Source organism: Nycticebus coucang, chromosome 3 (genome assembly GCF_027406575.1).
Source record: "Nycticebus coucang isolate mNycCou1 chromosome 3, mNycCou1.pri, whole genome shotgun sequence".
NCBI classification, from domain to species: domain Eukaryota; kingdom Metazoa; phylum Chordata; class Mammalia; order Primates; family Lorisidae; genus Nycticebus; species Nycticebus coucang.
In genome coordinates this window covers 59514762-59534798 of record NC_069782.1, presented here as the reverse complement: position 1 = coordinate 59534798, position 20037 = coordinate 59514762, and the positions used below count along the sequence as shown (strand labels likewise).

The 20037-nt window shown below is 57.4% G+C and overlaps 3 protein-coding genes across 4 annotated transcripts; all 3 read left to right on the top strand.

Moving 5' to 3' along the window:
• Nucleotides 1–1883: 1883 nt before the first annotated feature.
• Nucleotides 1884–11282, top strand: MAP2K7 (mitogen-activated protein kinase kinase 7). 2 transcript variants are annotated; one of them, XM_053584143.1, is made up of 12 exons: nucleotides 1884–2161; nucleotides 4098–4145; nucleotides 6974–7112; nucleotides 7244–7310; nucleotides 7423–7536; nucleotides 7621–7740; nucleotides 7851–7958; nucleotides 8034–8213; nucleotides 8289–8369; nucleotides 8479–8621; nucleotides 9071–9116; nucleotides 9226–11282. In XM_053584143.1, the coding sequence occupies exons 1-12, from the start codon at nucleotides 2038–2040 to the stop codon at nucleotides 9358–9360; spliced, it is 1305 nt and encodes a 434-aa protein (XP_053440118.1). In that variant the 5' UTR covers nucleotides 1884–2037; the 3' UTR covers nucleotides 9361–11282. The 2 variants fall into 2 exon arrangements, with proteins under 2 accessions (XP_053440118.1, XP_053440119.1); XM_053584144.1 differs by lacking the exon at nucleotides 4098–4145 and having other exon boundaries at nucleotides 1926–2161; nucleotides 9226–11281.
• A 175-nt stretch (nucleotides 11283–11457) lies between these two features.
• TGFBR3L (transforming growth factor beta receptor 3 like) lies at nucleotides 11458–15083 on the top strand. The gene is made up of 7 exons (XM_053584147.1): nucleotides 11458–11722; nucleotides 12494–12630; nucleotides 12708–13016; nucleotides 13597–13723; nucleotides 13816–13974; nucleotides 14146–14218; nucleotides 14947–15083. Exons 1-6 carry the CDS (start codon nucleotides 11503–11505, stop codon nucleotides 14211–14213), a joined length of 1020 nt encoding a protein of 339 aa, XP_053440122.1. The 5' UTR covers nucleotides 11458–11502; the 3' UTR covers nucleotides 14214–14218; nucleotides 14947–15083.
• Nucleotides 15084–16351: 1268 nt separating this feature from the next.
• Nucleotides 16352–19353, top strand: SNAPC2 (small nuclear RNA activating complex polypeptide 2). Its single transcript, XM_053584146.1, has 5 exons — nucleotides 16352–16543; nucleotides 17421–17534; nucleotides 17681–17749; nucleotides 17975–18224; nucleotides 18309–19353. Exons 1-5 carry the CDS (start codon nucleotides 16361–16363, stop codon nucleotides 18650–18652), a joined length of 960 nt encoding a protein of 319 aa, XP_053440121.1. The 5' UTR covers nucleotides 16352–16360; the 3' UTR covers nucleotides 18653–19353.
• The last annotated feature ends 684 nt before the right edge of the window (nucleotides 19354–20037 follow it).

Here is a 20037-nt window from a genome sequence, read left to right as displayed (position 1 = left end):
ACATAAGGCAGCCTGGAAGGGAAGATAGCTAGTCCCAAGGAGAAATTCAGTGGTGTGACATCTGCCTAACTTTTGTCTGGAGACTCCCTTTTCCTTAACCTCCCCCCTCCACCTTTTTTTGTTTGAGGAAAAGGAAACAGAATTTTATTCACTTGCTGGCAAATACGAATGATAGCATACTCTCATCTTAAAGAACCGTTGTCCCCCCAACACCAAGCAAAAATATGGGATTTTTTTTAAGTTTTTTTTTTTCTTTTTTGGCGTCACAGCTCACAGCAACCTCCAACTCCTGGGCTTAGGAGATTCCCCCCTGAGTAGCTGGGATCACAGATGCCCCCCACAACGCCTGGCTATTTTTTCTTGTGGTTTGGCCAGGGCCCGGTTTGAACCCAACACCTCTGGTATGTGGGGCCTGTGCCCTACTCACTGAGCCACAGGCACCGCCCCCAGAAATATTTAAAGGGTTACGGCTGTTTATAGCATCTTCAGTGATCTTGCTCTTTTTCTGGATAATTCCGTCGAGCCATCTCCTGTGGTTTCTCTGCCTCTCTGATTACTAACCCCAGATAGGAAGGCAGGTTTTAATTCTTCAAAAATAGTGAGAGGTTTTATAGACAACTTGTAAAACATTTTGCCCTTTTTCAGACCCTTATTTCTTTTTTTTTTTTTTTTGTAGAGACAAGAGTCTCGCTGTACCGCCGTCGGGTACAGTGCCGTGGTGTCGCATGGCTCACAGCAACCTCTAACTCTTGGGCTTACTCGATTCTCTTGCCTCAGCCTCCCGAGCAGCTGGGACTACAGGCGCGCGCCACAATGCCCGCCTATTTTTCTGTTGCAGTTTGGCCGGGGCTGGGTCCGAACCCGCCACCCTCGGCATATGGGGCCGGCTCCCTACTCACTGAGCCACAGGCACCGCCCCAGACCCTTATTTCTGTTACAGACATTATCTGAAAATCCCTTTTTAGCCTCTTATCTCTAACTTTTGTGTCTGCTCTGCCCACAAGCCTTCAACACTCACCCACCAAAGTGTTCCCTCGTTGGACTGAAAGCTGGCAGGACACTTGACACAGCCGGCTTGACCCTGACCATCTAGGCTTGGCAACCTCCCAGATGTCCCTGCAAAATTGGAGACTCCTGGCACCTAAGAGCACAGGCACCGGGTGTTCCAGATGGGGACATTTTCCCCCAGCACCTTTCAAAACACTTAAAGGAGTGATTTAGGATGCGCAGACACTGGGCAAAGGTGCCCAAACCCAGGGCCCATCTACAGATAGGAATTCTGAGCGTCCAGGGGCTGGGCTGACATCCTGCGGGAAGGACAGATAAGGGGGGCGACGTCTTGAGGTTCCAAGAAGGTCTGGCCTTGACTTTGGCCCCACTGCTGAGGTCAAGGGTCATGCTCCTTGGCTCCTAGGGTCCTTTCCTCCTGCCTGGCCTCCACCAACCCTGAGCTTGCTCGGACTATCTGAAACAGACGGGGCTCCTCACGGATCGGAAGGCCAGGCAGCAATTAAGCACCAACATGGATCTTAACCAAGCACCGGTACTGAGGGCATGGGTATCAGAGAACACCTAACAGGAAAGAGCGAGGAGCAGGCTAAAGCAGCACTGCGGCGGGGACCACAGGTGATGGATGCAGAGAAAAAGAAAGACCACAGAAGCCACACGCGCGGCCTTGCCTCCCTATCTACAAGCGAGTGGGTTTCCCCGCCCACAGCTCTCTGAAAACAACGGCGGGTCTCTTCGCGCGCCGCTCTCTTGTGCGCTCGCGGATTCGCGCATGTGCGTCACAACGGGGGCGGGTGGTGAGGGCTTGCACATTTCTCGCCGCAAGCTCTAGGTGGCGTCGTCCCTCGGGCTGGGACGAAGCACGCACGCGCGGAGACTTGCAAGCGAGGAAGGGCGGATGCACGCCGCGGACATGCGCCATGCGGAGCGAGACGGCGGCTCGGCGGGGTCATTCCGGCGCAGGCGCAGTGCGGTGTTTGTCTGCCGGGCTGACGGGCAGCCGGGCGGTGCGCGGTGGCGGCGGGGAAGATGGCGGCGTCCTCCCTGGAGCAGAAGCTGTCCCGCCTGGAAGCAAAGCTGAAGCAGGAGAACCGCGAGGCGCGGCGGAGGATCGACCTCAACCTGGATATCAGCCCCCAGCGGCCCAAGCCCAGTAAGCACAGCGGCGTGGGGGAGGGGGCGGGCGGGGCGGGGCGCGCGCCGCGGGAGGCCCCGCCCCCAGTCCCCGCCTCCGCTTCCGGGGCGCTTGCGCTCCCTCCTCCAGGTTCTCTCTGGTTGTCTGCTGTCAGCTCTCGGGCATAGGGTCATTGACCTGGGGGGCATGGGTCCTGCGAGCCCCGGCCGAACGGTTCACACCCTCGAGATCCGGGAGCCCAGTTACTGGGCCAAGGCGAGGCCCCAGCCCGATGGTCCGCCCCCATGGCCGAGATCCTTGGAGGCTCTGTCACATGCACCGAGCTGGGCACGGTGCACACACGACGGCGACCACATCTAGGTGGTCCCGCAAACACAGACATCTCTTTGGAGCTGGTGTTTCCCTTCCTGTCATTTTCAGTTAATGTCAAGATCCCGCCCCTCGGCTCGGCGCCCAAAGCTCAGTGGTCGTAGCGCCGGCCACATACACTGACGGGTTCGACCCGGCCCGGGCCTGCTGAACAGCAGTGACAATAACAAAAAAATAGCCGGGCGTTAAGTTGGGCGCCTGTAGTCCCAGCTACTTGGGAGGTTGAGGCAAGAGAATCGCTTAAGCTCAAGAGTTTGAGGTTTCTGTGAGCTGTGACACCAGGGCACTCTACCGAGGGTGACAAAGTGAGACTCTGTCTCAAAAAAGAAGCCAAAATATCCTGCCCCTCATCGCCCCCATCCTGGGAGCGGTCACTTAGTAGGTGATCTGCTCACAGGCTCACCTGGTCTGAGGACACTTGAACTCACTTGACCACATATAATACTTCCCCAGCTCTTCTTAACTGAGGATTCTTTCATTTGCTCTCCCTATGACCATGTCTGAAGGTCCTTTCCAGATTCTGGGATGAAATTGTCACTGGGCTCAGCAGATCCCCTCCCACATGCACCAGGCTCCCTCAAACCCCTGTGACTAGTGCCAATACTGCCATCTCAGTGACTGTGTTTAGTCTCTCTAGAAATACACATCCAACCTCCAGACGGGTGACTTTGTTACCTAGGCTCAAGTGACTGTTATCATTCCTCTTAACACCCACCTGGCCTGGGGTCTCCTGAGGCCAGTGTGACTATATCTAACCTCTAAACCCCACCCCCACCCCAGCCCACATGAATCTCCTTTCTGGTGGTTCCTACCATCTCAGTGCCTGTTTCCCTGATATCTTGTCATCCTGGATGAACACCTCTCCCCCACAGACACACACCTGGCCTGGGATCACCATGACCATAGATAGCCTACTTGCTGTGTGTCACAGGACCCTGTCCCTAAATCCTCTCAGCCAGAGGGAATCATTTTCCCACCAGACCATGAACACCCGCCACCCATGTTCTTTTCTCTGTCTCTCTTGACCCAGCAAAATGCTCTCTTTGAAATCTAATAGTTTATATAGCTCCCTTGGGGTCATCCCTGGTTATCCAGCCTGACACCCCTCATTCTCCATCCTGCCCTCTTCTGACCTAGGTTAGCCCAATTCCTCAGTTCCTGGGGTATCTCTTGGGGTCCAGAGAAATCCCAGAGCTGGAGATGCTGGCTTCAGACACTGCCTGGAGCAGGAAACCTGGGCCAGACATGGAGGGTCTCTGCTGAGCCCTGTGTGGATGAGAAAGGGCTGGGTATGGGGCCCGGGCTGCCTTAGGGGGTGGCTGTACCTATGCAGAGTGAGGCCCACAGCGGGCAGGCCCCCAGGAACACCCTCTAGGCGTGTGTGTCTTTCAGCTCCATCCCATACCTCCCACTCTTCCCCTTCCGTCCTGCCATCTCTATCAGTTCCTACCCCTCTCTGCAGTGGTGCTTTGTGCCTACCCCCTTCTCCTTGTTATGATTTGATTTCTTTTCTTTTGGATGAATCAGTTGTTTCTGTTGTGATTTATCGTGGTGTTTTTTTTTTTTCTTCCTTTTCCCCATCCAGTTATTGTGATCACTCTAAGCCCTGCTCCTGCCCCGTCCCAACGAGCAGGTACCAGCCTTTTTATCATCGCCGCTTGGACATCTGCACCATTGACCTAACCGCTGCCCTGGCCGCAGAATGCCATCCCTGTACCCGTCCTCCCCCCCGCCCCACCATGCTCTGTGTGTGTGTCTGTGTCTCTTGTCACCCTCACTCTCTTTCACGCCACTCAAGCAACGTGGGCCCAGCCCAGCCTCCTCTGTGCCCTCTCACTTCCTCCCCATCCCCTTCCTCTTGGGCTCAGGCTTGAACTCTCTGGAAGAGGAAATGGCCCCTCCAGAACAGGAGTCTGTAGCATTCAAGGGGGCATATGTGTGCAACATGTCGCTAGTGTGTATATAGATGAGAAAGAAAGAAAAAGAAAGTTGGACCTGATGGGTGGACTCTGCCTGTTTGATGTATCTCAACAATTGGATGAACACGTAGCACCCCCTGCCTCAGTTGTGGGCCTGTGCAGCTCCAGGGACACAACAGTGTCACAGTGTACCTCGCTGCTCTCCTTGAGGAGTTGAGGGTGTGGTAAGGGGAGACTGCTTGTGGACAGTGAGCACAGTCCCCTCCAATAAGAACATTCTAGCAGGGTGAGGAACTTGACAGGGAAGTCTGTCCAGGAAGTTCATCCAAGGAAGCCTCTGGAAAAGGTGGAGTTCGAACAAAGTGTCCTTGGAGGTGGGCAAGGCAGGGAAGAAGAGACAGCTAGCCCAGTCCCTGAGCATGGGCGCAGTTTTGGGAGCAGACTTGGCAGGCATTGTGGCGGGAGACTTGGGGTCTGGCCCAGGGTAGTTGTGTGTATGTGTGGCTAGGTTGCCCGTGTGTGTGTGAGTGTGTTTGTGTCAGATGGGCAAGGGGGGTATCTCTGTCCCCAGCTACATGCGTGTGGGGTCTGTACCATGCCTGGGAGGTGTGTTTGCACAAGTGTGTGCATGTGTGCTGGGCTGGCAGTCTACACATCCATGGCTCCTGTCAGTGTCAGCAGGTGCCTGCTCTCCAGCCCTCTCTTGTTCCCTCTCATTCATTTTCTTTCTCTCACCCTGTTGCTCTCTGTCTTCCTGGAGTACAGTATGGCCTGTCACCACTTCAGCAACCTCTGTTCTCAGGACTTTGTGTATCTTCTTTCCTCTCCCCAACCTGAGTGCCCTTTATATCCCCACTACACCACTGTTCATGGGTGGCAACCTCCTCCCTGAGCCCTGGGCAGCCCTCAGAGGGCCTGGTAGTCTGTACTAGGGAGGGGACCATGAGAACACCATGGGGTATGGCCCTTGCTCCCAGAGAACTGGCAGGGCAGGGCAGGAAACCCACAGGGGTATAAGAGCTGATCAGGGTCTGGAGAGTCCAGGTGCAGAGGGCTTGGGGGCCAGGGGCGGGGGCCATAGGGGCCTCAGGAAGGATCCAGACTGATTTGAGCCATGGGTAGATCAGAGACACAGTGATGTAGCAAGCAGAGGAGGGCAGCAAGAGGGTACGCCTCTGGGCTCATCAGGAATCCCAGACTCCAGAGCCCTTTCTTAGCTCCTGGCAGCCCCTGTGTCCTCTTCCACCCCCAAGGCTGCCCTTTCTCCTGGCTGAGGTCAAGGCCCTAGGCCCACAGGGCAAGGAGAGGGCCCAGGTATTGCCAGCTGGAACAGATTGTCCCCATTTGTCACTGGCCTGAGCCACTGGGACCCAGGAAAGGAAAGGTGGACAAGGAGGGTGGGAGGGAAGGGGCCACCCCAGGAGGCTACAGGAACAGAGCAGACCCCAGGCCTAGCCTAGGGAAAGGGGCACCTCAATAGCTGATTATAGCCAATGTCCTTCCAGGGTCAGGGCCTCTAGGATTCGAGGGGTCAAGGGAGGGTTGGCTCCAGGGCCCTTCACCCTGTTTCCAGCCTATCCAGGGAGACTCCAAATCCTGCAATGAGCCTGGCCTCCTGTCCTGGGCCCCTCTCTGGCCTGTGTCTGCAGTGCCACCTCTGGGCAGCTGGGCCCCGAATCTTGGCTCCTGTTTGTCTGTCTGTCTCTTTCCCTTCCGCCCCCTGATACCACCTGCCCATCCCAGGGTGTCTGCTGTCTGCTGCTGCCTGCCTGCCTGCTGTAGCATGCCCAAGCTGTCCGCATGCAGGCTGCTGGGAAGAATCAATCCCTGGCCCCTGCCTGGTCCAGCACAATCCCAGCCCAGTCCTGCCAGCACCTGTAGAGGCTGTATCTCCAGGTCTTTCCCCAGAGGACATAGGCACAGCCTGAGTTCCTGCCTCTGCCCCCGCCCCCCTTGGCCTCAGCTCAACCTGCCAAGTGGAGAGGCTCTAGTTCAGCCCACTGACCAGAGGGGGTTCTCCCTGACTCTAGAGCAAAATGTGGGGGCAGGGCAGCTGGAGTCCCAAGCCAACTGTCTCCCCAGGGTGTCCCACCTCACTCTTTTTGGGGGATCAAGTTCAGTGCTGCCAACAGGGTGAGAGCCCGGGTTGATCCTCCTGGCAGGTGCCCCATTCTTGCATGGTCCAGAGTAGGGTGCTGCAGCCTTGGCATGAGACCTACGCAGAGGCAGGGAGGAAAGGAACATGCCAGGGGCTGCCTGGCCAAGGGATACCATCACATCCCTGCCTCATTTCTCTGTCACCATAGACTGCAGCCCACCCCTCTCCCACCAGCCCTACTCAGTCACCTTCCAGGTCAGGAGTGAGAGAAGGTACCCTGAGGATAGCCCAGATGTGGGGTGGGAGACCCCAACAGCTCCTCTGGCAGCTAGGGAAAGCAGGGAGGGGAAGGTGAGGGTTCCAGCCCCTCCCCAAGTGCCAGGTCTGGACCTGAGGCCAGCCTGGCACTGACTCCTCCCCAACACTGGCTCTCACTACCCCCAGCTCTGCAGCTCCCGCTGGCCAACGATGGGGGTAGCCGCTCACCGTCCTCGGAGAGCTCCCCCCAGCACCCCACACCTGCCCGTCCCCGCCACATGCTGGGGCTCCCGGCAACACTGTTCACACCCCGCAGCATGGAGAGGTGAGCTGCAGCCAGTGGGGGACCAGCAGAGGACTGGGGGCAGTTAAATGTGGGAAGCCCAGTGTGGGGTACACGGGGCTTCAGGTTGCTCAGGACCCCCCTCCACCAGCACCTGCTCCCTGTTCCCCCAGCATCGAGATTGACCAGAAGCTGCAAGAGATCATGAAGCAGACAGGCTACCTGACCATCGGGGGCCAGGTACAATTCTTCCCACGGTGCCCCCAGGGTAGGGAGCAAATAGCCAAGCTGTACCCATCTCAGGGGCACAGCCAAGGACCTGGAGTCCCTCCAACCCTTGCTCTTCTCCCAGCGCTACCAGGCAGAAATCAATGATCTGGAGAACTTGGGTGAAATGGGCAGTGGCACATGTGGCCAGGTGTGGAAGATGCGCTTCCGGAAGACAGGCCATATCATAGCAGTCAAGGTGAGTCTCAGCCCTCACCCTGGGCTGGCCAGTGCCACAGCCGGTGCTGAGACTCCCTCCCTCCCTCCCATCCCTGCCTGGCAGCAAATGCGGCGCTCAGGGAACAAGGAGGAGAACAAGCGAATCCTCATGGACCTAGATGTGGTGCTCAAGAGCCACGACTGCCCCTACATCGTGCAGTGCTTTGGGACCTTCATCACCAATGTGAGTGCCAGCCCTGCCGGGTGCCTCCCACCCCTGCCCTAGGGTCCAGAGCTGCTCAGAGGTGGGCAGGAAGCCGCAAATGCTCCATGCCCCACCTGTGTTCCCCGTAGACTGATGTCTTCATCGCCATGGAGCTCATGGGCACATGTGCTGAGAAGCTTAAGAAGCGGATGCAAGGCCCCATCCCCGAGCGGATCCTGGGCAAGATGACTGTGGCGGTGAGTGGCTGGCATGGGCTGGTGGCCTGGTAGGCAGGGCCCCCCATCACGGGCACCCTGTTGTGCACAATGCAGATCGTGAAGGCGCTGTACTACCTGAAGGAGAAGCATGGTGTCATTCATCGTGATGTTAAACCCTCCAATATCCTGCTGGATGAGCGGGGCCAGATCAAGCTCTGCGACTTTGGCATCAGCGGGCGCCTGGTGGACTCCAAGGCCAAGACTCGGAGTGCAGGCTGCGCTGCCTACATGGCGGTGAGTGGGGACCCAGCGGGACAGGGATGGAGGCTAGGCAGCCTCCAGGTACAGCCTCCCCTTCTCCCCCTGTAGCCTGAGCGCATTGACCCCCCAGACCCTACCAAGCCAGACTATGATATCCGGGCTGACGTGTGGAGCCTGGGCATCTCACTGGTGAGTTGGGGCTCTACGCTGTCCTCACACTGGTGGTGAGGCCTTTGGGAGGCAGGGGATGGTGGGAACCTGGCCCTATCAGGTTCAGCCCTGCCTGTGTCCCTCCCAGGTGGAGCTAGCGACGGGACAGTTTCCCTACAAGAACTGCAAGACGGACTTTGAGGTCCTTACCAAAGTCCTTCAGGAAGAGCCCCCACTCCTGCCCGGTCACATGGACTTCTCAGGGGACTTCCAGTCCTTTGTCAAAGACTGGTGAGAGCCCCTGCCTCACCAGGAGGCCGAGAGAGCCCTTGCTTGGGACAGTAGAGAGTTAGAGGTCTCCCCTGGGTTGAGGGGCACTCTGGGTGGGCTCCCAGCTGGGGCCACAGACTGGAGCTGGTGCCCTGGGACCCATGAGTTGGGTTTGGACCCAGCCTAAGCTGGCCCTGTGGGTACATGGCAAGGTGGCCACGAGAGGTTGTGAGTGCCCAGCCAGAACAGGCAGAGCTGTATATACAGGAGGTCCACGTCAGCCTCCCAGGGCCAGGAGACTTAAGAGTGCCCACTAGGCAGGTCCCAGCTGTCAATAGTACAGAAACTGTCAGCAGCTCCTTCCCCCATAGACATTGCCACCCTTGGGCTCACTGCGGGGCTGAAATGGGTATAGTTGGGCTTCTCCTGACAGGCTCTCACCTCTTTTCCTCTCTTCCTTCCTTTTCCAGCCTTACTAAAGATCACAGGAAGAGACCAAAGTATAATAAGCTACTTGTGAGTACCCCAGGCCCTTCCCTTTCCCCATCCCTTGGGGAGCCCCAGGCCCTGAGCATGAGGCCCAGAGGGATGGCCCTTCCTCCTAACCCGCTGCCTTGGCCTGCAGGAACATAGCTTCATCAGGCGCTATGAGACACTTGCAGTAGACGTGGCATCCTGGTTCAAGGATGTCATGGCGAAGACCGAGTCACCGCGGACTAGCGGAGTCCTGAGCCAACACCACCTGCCCTTCTTCAGGTAGCTGTGTGGTGGCGGCCAGCCCCACAGGGGCCAGGGGCATGGCCACAGGCCCCCCTTCCCACCCGGCCACCCAGCTGCTTGCCAGGAAAGACCTGGGACCTGGACGGCTGCTGAAGGCTGAGGACAGAAAATAGGGGGCACCCACCTACCCCTGACTCCCTGCCCACCAGCCATGGACAGATGGGCCCACCAGGCCCCAGCCCTTCCCACCCTGGGGTCAGCCAGCTGTGCGCGTCCCCCCGACAGACACTGTGAACGGACGACAGCAAGCCACAAGCAGACTCGCTATTTATTCAGCCGTAACCTCTGGGCTGGGGCATCCCCCAGGGGCCAGGAGAGAGCCTCCCAGTCCCTAGCCCTGATCCTAGCCTGCTGTCCTCACCACTCCCCATGCACCTATTTCTTCTGTCACCCCTACCTCTGTCCTTGTCACCTTCCCTGCCTTTGCCATCCTCCTGGCATGAGGCTACGCTCAACCACCCCCTGGTGGGACCCCTGGGTCTGCTTAATGTCTCCATGGGGCAATGAGTCATGGCCTCCAGAATGGCGCTGTGGCACTGGGACTACAGCTGGTGGGGCTGGTCTCTCTCTCTCCCTCTCTTTTTGATCTCAGGGGGTCTTTTCTGGAGTTTATTGTATTTTATTGTACTGGGGGGGGTGGCTGAGGAGAGCTTGTTCTCATGGGGTTTGTTGGTACCTTCAGAAACTTTTACCAAAGTCATGTTTAGCTGCTTGTGAAGGGGCCCCCACAACCGTCCATGGGCACTGGGGGCTGGGCTGGGCACTGCGGCTGCAGGGCCTCAGGTGCCAGCCCTAGGGGGGAGACTGACCCCAGCTTGGGGCAAGTTGAAGACCTCAGGGCATGTGGAGGAGGTCCAAGGAGCCATTGCCACACACAGGGTGGCCTTCAGGGAAGGTGGGCATGAGGTGTGGTGGGAGCGGGAGGCCAGAAGGAATTGAGGACAGGAAGGAGTTGGATTGAGAACTGAAGGAATGGATGTGAGGGTTCAGGAACGTGTGACAGGCTCCAATAGGGGTGGGGGATACCAGGCTGAGAGTGGGAGCAAAAGGTGGTCACCCCCATGGTGCCACTGTGCCTAGCTGCAGCTGGCCAGGTGTCTACCCAGGTCACCTGCTGCTGCAGCAGCAGCTGGAGCAGGAGGGGACGTGTTTCATGTTTGTTGGTGGTGCATGCAAATCAAGTGGATGAGAAAAACAAAATTGCAAAACAAAAAAAGAAAAAATATAACCATAAAACCACAAACAAAACCCAACCAACACCAAAGGTGAGGAGCCTGGCTGGAGCAGCTGAAGCAGCATAGGCTTAGGGTCGCCATATCTTCTCATCTGTTGCATTGGCTCTTACCGCATGTTTAAAAAGTAATAGAAGTCATCTTCTCTCTGCCCCCGGGGGGGTGGGGAGGGCTACCTGCTCTTGCCTTTGGTCCCCTTTATTGAGGGGACAAGGCGGGGGGGGGTGACAGGCCTGGCCCCCATGCTTTCTCCTGAGGGCCAGCCATGTGGGCCTCTGCAGGTAGCCAGAGGTCACTTGGCTCATCCCAGGGCCAGTATAGGCCTGAGGCTGGCTACTTGGTTTTACTTTTATTTAACTTGGTTTTCCGTTTTGTGAATGTGTCTGCCCGCCCCCAACCCCTTCAGTGTTACATGGGAGCCCTGGGGGAGCCTCTCATACCTCCCCACCTCACCCCAGATCTCCCCTTTGTCACCAGCCATCCCTCTGAAGCAGGCAGAGGGCAGACCTGGGCGGGCAAGAGCCTGGGATTTGGCCTAGCCCAGCCCTCTGGGCTGGACCCCTTCTCAGGCTGCTAGTATTGCCCTGTCCCTTTTTAAAACAAAATGCCCTTGTTTGTAAATCCTTAGATGCTTGAGAATAAATCCCTCCCTTTTCTTCCACGGAGTCTGTGGTGTGTCTTGAGCCTGGTGGGGAGGGGGTCCCCATCTGCGTGGAGGGGAAACTGATGCCGGATCAGAGGGAGGTATTTTTTTTTTTTTTTTTTTTTAAATTAAATCATGGCTTACCCAGTACTGGGCAGCTGGTGCATTACACGACCTGCCCCCAGTAGCCACAGGTCAGGCAGGAGCAGGGTCCTTAATTCCCTGCAGGCCTTGGACCTTGGCTCCGATGTCAGCTGCTGCCTGCCACCCCCGCTCTGTCTCCCAGGGTGGCTGTTTAGCCAAGGACAGGGCCACCTGCCCACCTGCCGGGCCTGGATGCGGTTGGGCTGGTGCTTCTGCTCTGGCCCCCAGACGCCCCGACCTCACCCAGTGCAGAATGCTGGGCTCTGCACTCCTGTTGCTGGCCCTGCTCTTGGGGACTGCCATGTCACCCAGCACACCACCTGGTATGTACAGGCAGAAGGGGACACCAGGCCTATCCCACTCAGCCCTCCCTGTGTGGTTCTTCCTCAACTTGACCTCCTGTCCACCCCACCTGGGGTAAATGGAGTGGGGTGGGATCTGATCTCATTGACCCACATGCCACCTTCCGTGGAGATGGCTCGGGCTGTGCAAGAGGAGGTCTATACAGATGCCCCTCGGAGAGGGTGTGTGGCCAGTCCCCAGTGTTTGACAAAGACTCTTGCTGAGCATCTGTATGTATTACCCAGTGTGTGTGCCTGAGTGCACCCATGTGAGGTTACAGGACAGGTGACCCACCTTTTGCTACCGCTGCCCTCTGCCTGGAAGAGTGAGCCCTGGATAGACAAATTCTTGGATCCTGGTGGCTCCGCTGGGCTTTGGCTGTACCCAGCAGGGTCTCTGGGGAGGGCACCCTCTCTCCGCCTGTTGAGAACTCCTACCTGCCCTTAGAAAGAGAAGCAGCCTGGGGGAGGGGAGAGAGCTCTGCTTCTGCCATCCTGCACATCACTCTCATGCACTCTTCAACCCGGGGCATCCAGCTTTGTGGGCTGTGGGCTGTTGGGCTGTGCAGGTTCCAGGGGACACATCACAGTAGCTCAGCATGCGGAGAAGTGGCGCGTTGCCAAACCTGGATGAATCTGCCACTGCCACCGCATCCCTTCTCCAAAGTTTGTGGTGGGAACCAGGCGGTGGCAGAGCCTAAGAAGCAGCGCTGCCTCCCTTGTTTGTGTTTCCCTTTCCTCCTTCCCCACCAGGACCCCAATTCCCCGCAGGCCCGGCGCCCTGGCTGCGCAGACCCCTCTTCAGTCTGGAGTTGTCGGACGTGGAGGACGTCTTCCCGCGCCGCGCGGGACCGCTCGAAGTACCAGCAGACAGCCGCGTGTTCGTCCAGGTGTGAAAACCGGGAGCACCATGGGCGGGTGGGGACTAGTGGGAGAAGACGATCCTGATGGCGCCTCCATCTCCCAGGCGGCCCTGGCCCGTCACTCTCTGCACTGGGGCCTGGCCTTGCACCACTGCTCCGTGACGCCGTCCTCACGCCCGGCTCCGGGGCCAGCTCTGGCGCTACTAAATGGTGGCTGCCCCGCTGACGCCTCTGTCGCGGTACCTCCAACGCGGTTCCTCCCAGGTGCCACGCGCCCCGTGCGCTTCAGCTTCCGCCTGCGCCCAGTCTTCAACGCCTCGGTGCAGTTCCTGCACTGCCAACTGAGCCGCTGCCGCCGCCTCCGGGGAGTCCGCCGAGTGCCTGCGCCTATGACCCCACCGCCGCCATCGCGGGTGCGCTAATGCAGAGCCGCGAATCTGGGCTCCATAGCCCTTCAGGGGCTAGCTGGGCACAAGCATCTCTGCCTGCTGAGAAAGGACACCCTCGGAGCCTGGGGATCTGAGGACTTGGGCGCTTTGGGACTTGGAGTCACTAGGGGTGGGAGTAGACACTGGGTTGATCTCAGGGTGGGTGCGGAGACCAAAGGCACTCTGCACAGTAGTTCCTCAGGGGACAGACAGCAGACACTGGGGTCACTCACGGACAGCTGTGGGATTCTCTGGGCAGGGCTCTGAGATCCCTCTACGGGTTAAGACTCTAGGCACCTGATGTTGAGCTTCACAGGTTATCTAGAGAGCGAGATCGTGTGACTTCCTTGAAGGGCTGGACTTTGAGGTCCTCAAGGGCTGAGCAGCAAGCCACTGGTACATTTAGGGGCTGGGCTCAGGAATCCTAAGGGGCCCAGTTTTCAGGGGTCCAGTGGAGGTGGCTTTGGCTGTGGTAGAGAGATAGACTCTTAGGTCTCCCTTTGGGAGCCAAGATGGGGCCCTGACGTCCTGGTCTCTTCCCTCCCCGCGGTCCCTCTCCCTACAGTGTCTGCCTCAGGATGAGGCATGCGCAGAAGCCATCAGTGGCAGCAGCGGGAGCCTGGGTGCTGACAACCCACACCTGCACACGCTGACGCAGCCCATCGTGGTCACTGTGCCGCGGCCTCCTCCCAGTGAGCGCGCAGTCCTCCCCCGTAGAAGGCCCTGGGAGTGGGGCTAGGACATCCGGGTCCTGGGTCCAGTCTCAGTGCTGAACTCCCCACAGGGCCCCCCAAGGTCATCCCGGGCCGCACCGTACTACCGGACCTTCCAGTGCCGGCTCCCGCGGCCCTGGAGCCCGCGCCGGTGGTAGCGCTGGTGCTGGCAGCCTTCGTGCTGGGCGCCGCCCTGGCCGCCGGGCTCGGCCTTGTCTGCGCGCACTCAGGTACAGACCTCCGCCACTCCAGGACTTTTGCCAGACCCCAGACTCTTGCTGAGCGTCAGGACCCGGGGTACGGCGATCCTGCCTACCCGGCCTGAGCAGCGGTAGACCTGCCTCCTCTATGCCCGCAACAGCACCCAGAGGGCGACCTTACCCCGGCCTCCTCTCTTGCAGCGCCTCCGCTCCCTGGACCGCCCCCTAGAGCCTCGCCCAACGGCGACCAGCTCTGGAGGCCTCAATGAGACAGGTAAATGTGGAAGTGGGGGAGCTGGAAGGAGGGAATGACAATGACTTCAGGGTGTTTACTCTGTACCAAGCACTGTTTTGTTTTAATCATGTGAACTAATTTAATCCTAATGATCCCCCGGGTGCGAAGGCTCACGCCTTTAATTCTAACACTTGGGAAGGCTGAGGTGGAAGGATGGCTTGAGGCCAGGAGTTCAGGACCAGCCTGGGCGACATACCCCATCTGTACAAACAGAAAAATCAGCTGGGCTTGGTGGCGCACATCTGTAGTCCAAGCTGATCGAGAGGCTGAGGCAGGAGAATCACTTGAGGCCAGGAGTTCTATGGTTGCACCGCTGCACTCCAGACTCGGCAACATAGTGAAGACTCTTTCTCTAAAAAATGAATAATGTGGGTGGTGCCTGTGGCTCAAGGGGTAGGGCGCCGGTCCCATATGCCGGAGGTGGTGGGTTCAAACCCAGCCCCGGCCAAAAACCAAAAAAAAAAAAAAAATGAATAATGTTCATAACAACCTTCAGGTAGATACTATTATAACCCCCATTTTATAGACGAGAAAAATGAGGCACTCTCTTAAGTTAACATGTCACAATATTTGGTGGAGCTGGATTCTAACTCAGGTCACTGGTGGTGGGCTTCTCTCTCTAGGTAGAGCCAGGGGTCCTCAAATTTCCAACAGGCATTAGGTGAGGAGAGTTCAGGATTCAAATGCAGTTCTTACTTTCACTCCAGCATACAGACTAATAGAAGAGGCCTGTGGTCTCCTGAGAAGCTGGTGACTGGCTAGAATACACACCCTAGTTCAGCCTCCATCCTCGCTCGCCAGGGATGGCGCGGTCATATCCTGATCCGGAGATGCCCTCAGCTACAGCTTCAGCCCCATGCCTGCCAGGACTAGAACCGCCAGCCTGGACCTCCGACCGGATGGGCCACTACCCTGGCTCCTCCCCTCTCCCGTTTCCTCCTATCTGGGTTCAAAATAAACCTCTGGACTGACTTGCTCAAGTCACAGGGTGGCAGACAAAAGGAGGTGGCTCCATGAGGAGCCTAGGACTAGGGAGTTGAGGGCCGGGGTAAAGTCCTGATTAGAGGGTGGGGATTAGGCGCGGATCTCACTCGCCCATACACACGTGTTCACACACCGGCCAAGGGGAAGACTCTGGGGCGCCCCCTACCAACAGAATGTGACACACAACAAATTTAAAATAAGCCTCGCCTCCTCCTCTTACCCCTGCTCTAGCCCTCCTGCCTCCCTGCGATCTTTCCCAAGCCTGCTCTTCTCTGCCGTCCACTCCCACCGCTCCAACCCTGCCCTAATTCCAGTCTCCTCGCTGGTTTGGACTTTGCCTTCCTCTTGGTTTGTCAGTCTAGTCTTGAGTTCCTCAAATCCTGCCGGAGTTCCTTAAATCCTGCCCGAGCTTCTCCCTTCCTAGTGCATAAAGAATGGGACTACTAGCCCCAGTTTACAGATAAATAAAACTGAGGCTTGGCTTGGCCCCATAGCTCAGTGGTTAGGGCGCCGGCCACATGCATCGGGGCTGGTGGGTTCAAACCGGCCTGGGTCTGCTAAAACAAAAAATAGCCAAGCGTTGTGGTGGGTACCTGTAGCCCCAGCTACTAGGGAGGATGAGGTAAGAGAATCGCTTGAGCCCAAGAGTTTGAGGTTGCTGTGAGCTGTGATGCTACGGCACTCTACCGAGGGCAACATTAGTGACACTCTGTCTCGAAAAAAACCTGAGGCTCGGCAAGCCTAAATCACTTGCCCAACGTCCCCAGGGCTGTTCGATCCCACAGTCCAGGATCTGGACCCCGAGTGGACAGTGCCTTTGGGGCAGGAACCAGCCCCAAAGCACACAGTAGGAGTTTCATGAGTTAGCTCGGAAATAGAGGGAAGGCACGAAATCCAAGGTGTCGGCTCCACTTCATGAATGAGCCAAAATGCGGGCTCAGGGTCTCGTTCGTTTACGCCTCAGATCTGGTGCCAGTCTCTCCATTCTCTCCAAAGAGCGGGTCCTCTTCGTCCTATAAACGCAGAGCCACGCCCTATGTGCTTCCGCTTCTGTGCGATGCTTTCTGGCCTCAGAGGCCTCCGTAGTCCCGCCCACCAGGGAAACAGTTTTACAGTGCAGTTGTCTCACCCACCGTCATGAAGCCACCGCAGCGGCGGCGAACGGTCCCGGCACGTTATCTGGGTGAGGTGAGCGGCCCCACGGCCTGGAGCGCCCGCGAGAAGCGACAATTACTGCGACTGCTGCAGGCGCGGCGGGGCCAGCCAGAGCCGGACGCCGCTGAAATGGCTCAGGAGTTTCCGGGCAGGAGCGAGGTTGAGGTGAGCTGTGGGTCCCTAGAGTGGAGCGAGGTTGGAGGCGTGGCTAGAGAAATTTCAGGGCCGAGCTGGGTAGCGGAGTGGGCGGGGCGAGGGTGACGCTTGAGGGCGAGGTTGCGGTCGGAAGCCGCGAACAGGCGTGTGACCAAGGTGCGGCCATAGAGGTGAGGCTGTGGGGCATGGGGGCTGCGGTCGGAAGCTGCGCGCAGGGGTGTGGCCAGGGTGGCAAGGCTAAGGGGCGAGGCGGGGTGGGGCTACGTGTAGCGGAGGTTGGGAGTGTTTGCGCCTGAAGGGCGGGGCGTGAGTGAGTCTGGAGGCGGAGCGTAGGCGGGACAAAAGCAAGATCGAGTGGCAGGGTGAGTTTGGGATTAAGGCTGGGTTGTAGAGCGTGGGCCCCGCGTAAGTGAGGGTTGGGACGTGCATGCTGCTGAGGGGTGAAGCGTGAATGGGCGCGCCTGAAAGGTGGGACGAGCTTAGCAGTAAGGCAGGAGCGGGGAGGAGGCGGGGCGAAGGCAAAAGTGGCGAGGCGAATTGGAGTAACATGCTGTGGAGGCAGGGCGAAAATCGCTCAGTCGAATCTGGTACAAATTAGATTGAAGCGAGTTAGGAAATGGGGACTGGACGAAGAAGGGAGGTAAATTGGGTATGGAGGAGGCAAAACAGGCCTAGGACTTACATCTTCTTTAGGTAGCTGGTCACACACTGGGCCCTTGGGCTGAGGTCCACCAGGGTCACTGGGACCTTTTACACTAGGCTAGCAGGAAGTTAGGGTGCAGTGGCCAGCCCTGGAGCAGTCCAGGAAGACAGTGGGCTTTAGCTTCTCTACTGCATCCCTGAGCTCGTCAAAGGCTCATTCGGCCTCTTCCTCTCTCCTCCCCAGATCCGGGACTTCCTCCAGCAGCTCAAGGGCCGCGTAGTTCGGGAGGCCATTCAGAGAGTGCATCCAGGTGGTAGTCTGAAGCCCCAGAAGGCACAGATCCCAGCCCCCATAGAGGTGAAGCAGGGAGGGTAGGGTGAGGTTTCCCAGGGCCAGCCCCTGATAGTGGGTTGGGAGTTGGGGGAGGATCCCCAGAAGGCCAGGGCTTAGCGGATCCCTGCAAGCTGATCCCAGGGCTGACTGTACCTTCTGGTGTCACTCAGATATGGATGGATCTGGCTGAGAAGATAACAGGCCCGCTGGAGGGAGCCCTGTCAGTGGCTTTCTCGCAGGTACAGCTGTCCCTAAAGCAGTTGGGGGGAAGTACCAGGGGACAGGATCATACAGTCCTAATAAGGTGGACTGCATCTGGGCCTGTTTCTAGGGCAGTCTCCTGCCTGAGCTCAGGATGGCAGGGAGGATTTGGTGAGTGGGTGGAGGTGAAGGGCTATGCTTCTACTTAGCAGGAGCTGAAGATGTGAAGCTTTCCACATCTCCCTGGTGGTTCTGCCTGCTAGGTGCTCACCATTGCCGCCACAGAACCCATCAGCCTCCTGCACTCCAAACCCCCAAAGCCCACTCAGGCCCAAGGGAAGCCACTGCTCCTGACCAGTCTGAAAGGACAGGTGGGCCCCACCCTAGAGTCATCTTCAGGGTCCCTGGCTGGCCCCTGCACTGAAGGAGACTTCGTCGTGGACTTTGAGAAGATCTACAAGTACCTGTCCTCATTCTCCTGCAGTGGCCATGGCCCTGACCTCTCAGCAGCTGGTGAGAAGAGTGGAAGGTGAGGGTGGGAGAATCCCCATGGCAGGCCCTGCTCTCCCCTACCCCTCCCTCTCTGTCCCTCACTAGAATCTGCTGTGGTTCTTGATCTGCTCATGTCGCTTCCCGAGGAGCTGGCCCGCCTGCCTTGCACAGCCCTAGTAGAGCATATGGCAGAAACATACCGACGCCTGACAGTCCCTGAACCCAGCCCTGTTAGACAGAGCCTGGTGCCTGGTGCTGAGGGTGACGGGACTGGGGCCAGGAGGCCAGAGGATCCTGGCCAGGCCACTCCTCCACCCCTTGAGCCCACTGAACTGAGATCGCCCTGGCAAGCAGCTGGGATCTGTCCCTTGAACCCATTCCTGGTGCCCCTGGAGCTTCTGGGCCGAACAACCACTCCTGCTATAGGTGAGGGGCAGCAGTCACACTAGACATCCCCATCTGGCCCTCAGTCCTGCCCTGTTGGCACTAGGTTGTCCTGAAGATCCAGTCATGGTAGAAGGTCCCTGAGATGGTGCTCAGCAGCATCGGTGACCCTTTAAGATGCTCCATACATCAGGAGTCTCAGAAATGGAACTCCAGTTTCATAGAGGTTCATCAGGGGCAGCCAGGTGTCTGGGTTAATGGAGAATGGGGGCAGGGGACACTATCCATAAGCAGCCCAACCTCCTGGACAGGAGGATAGGCAGACAGACAAGAGGGACTGGCCTCCCCTGTTCCCCAAGCCCTGCTGTGCCTTGTTCAGTACTGGGGGGACCATGGGTGGCAAATGTATCATAAACCCCTCACATGGGCCCCACTTTGTCTAGACTTTCTAGTGCCTCTTTCTCCTATACCTCAGAGATCTCAGGCATTGCCTGGCCCAGCCCTTTTTTTTTTTTTTTTTTTTTTAAGTAAAAATTGGTCTATACTTAAATTTGTCCAGTTGCTCAAAAATATTTTCTACAATTTTTTTTCAAAGCCTGCTGACAGGCAAGAGTGTTTTTTATTTATTTATTTATTTATTTTTATTCAATCATAAACACATAGATCATGCCTGGCCCTTTTCAATGGACCTGTTCCCAGTGCCCTCCACCGCCAGCTCCTTGCTCCTTCCCAGGGGTGTCCCATGACTGTGAATAAAGTTCTCCCAAACCTGCCTTGCTCTCTCTTCTGTGCCTTTAAAGGGAATGGGGTCCTGAAGCATCAAAGTTTGGAGTTAATGGGGGAGAAAGGTGCCAGAGAGGAAAGCTGCCTCCACACCTGATCCAATGACACCTGGGATGAGGAGACTGTTGTTAACTGGAGGTGACCAGCATGGACAGCAAGAAGAGTGCCAGTCAGTATTCATGGGGAACAGGTGTCAGGAATAGGTTCTTAGAATGGGGCAGAGTCATGTCATACAGATGATAGAGGAAAGCCAGTAAGAGAGTGAGGGTGGTCAGGCAGGAGGAGAGAGGCCCTAACCTAGGGCCTCTAAAATAGACTAAATTATGGGTGTGCTGTTCCAAGCAGTAGGACGCTGGAAGGAGAAGAGCGTGACACCTGAGATGGCCTTAGTGCCTCAATGATCCCTAGAAGAAGGGAGACACTGGAATCCTGGCTGGTCTCCAAGACCCTAAATCCCTGGTTCTTCTGTGCCTTAAGCATGCCCCCCCATCAGCTTCACCTGCTCTTCCTAAGGAATCAAATGTCCTTCCACGGCGCTGCTCCCCCTAACTTGTCTGAGTTGGTAGATTCTTTGTTCACAGAGCCTGTGCCTCACTCAGCCTGCCTATTACAGAAACTTTCTCCCCAAATGCACTGCACATGGCTCCCCTAAGGCACACAACACATC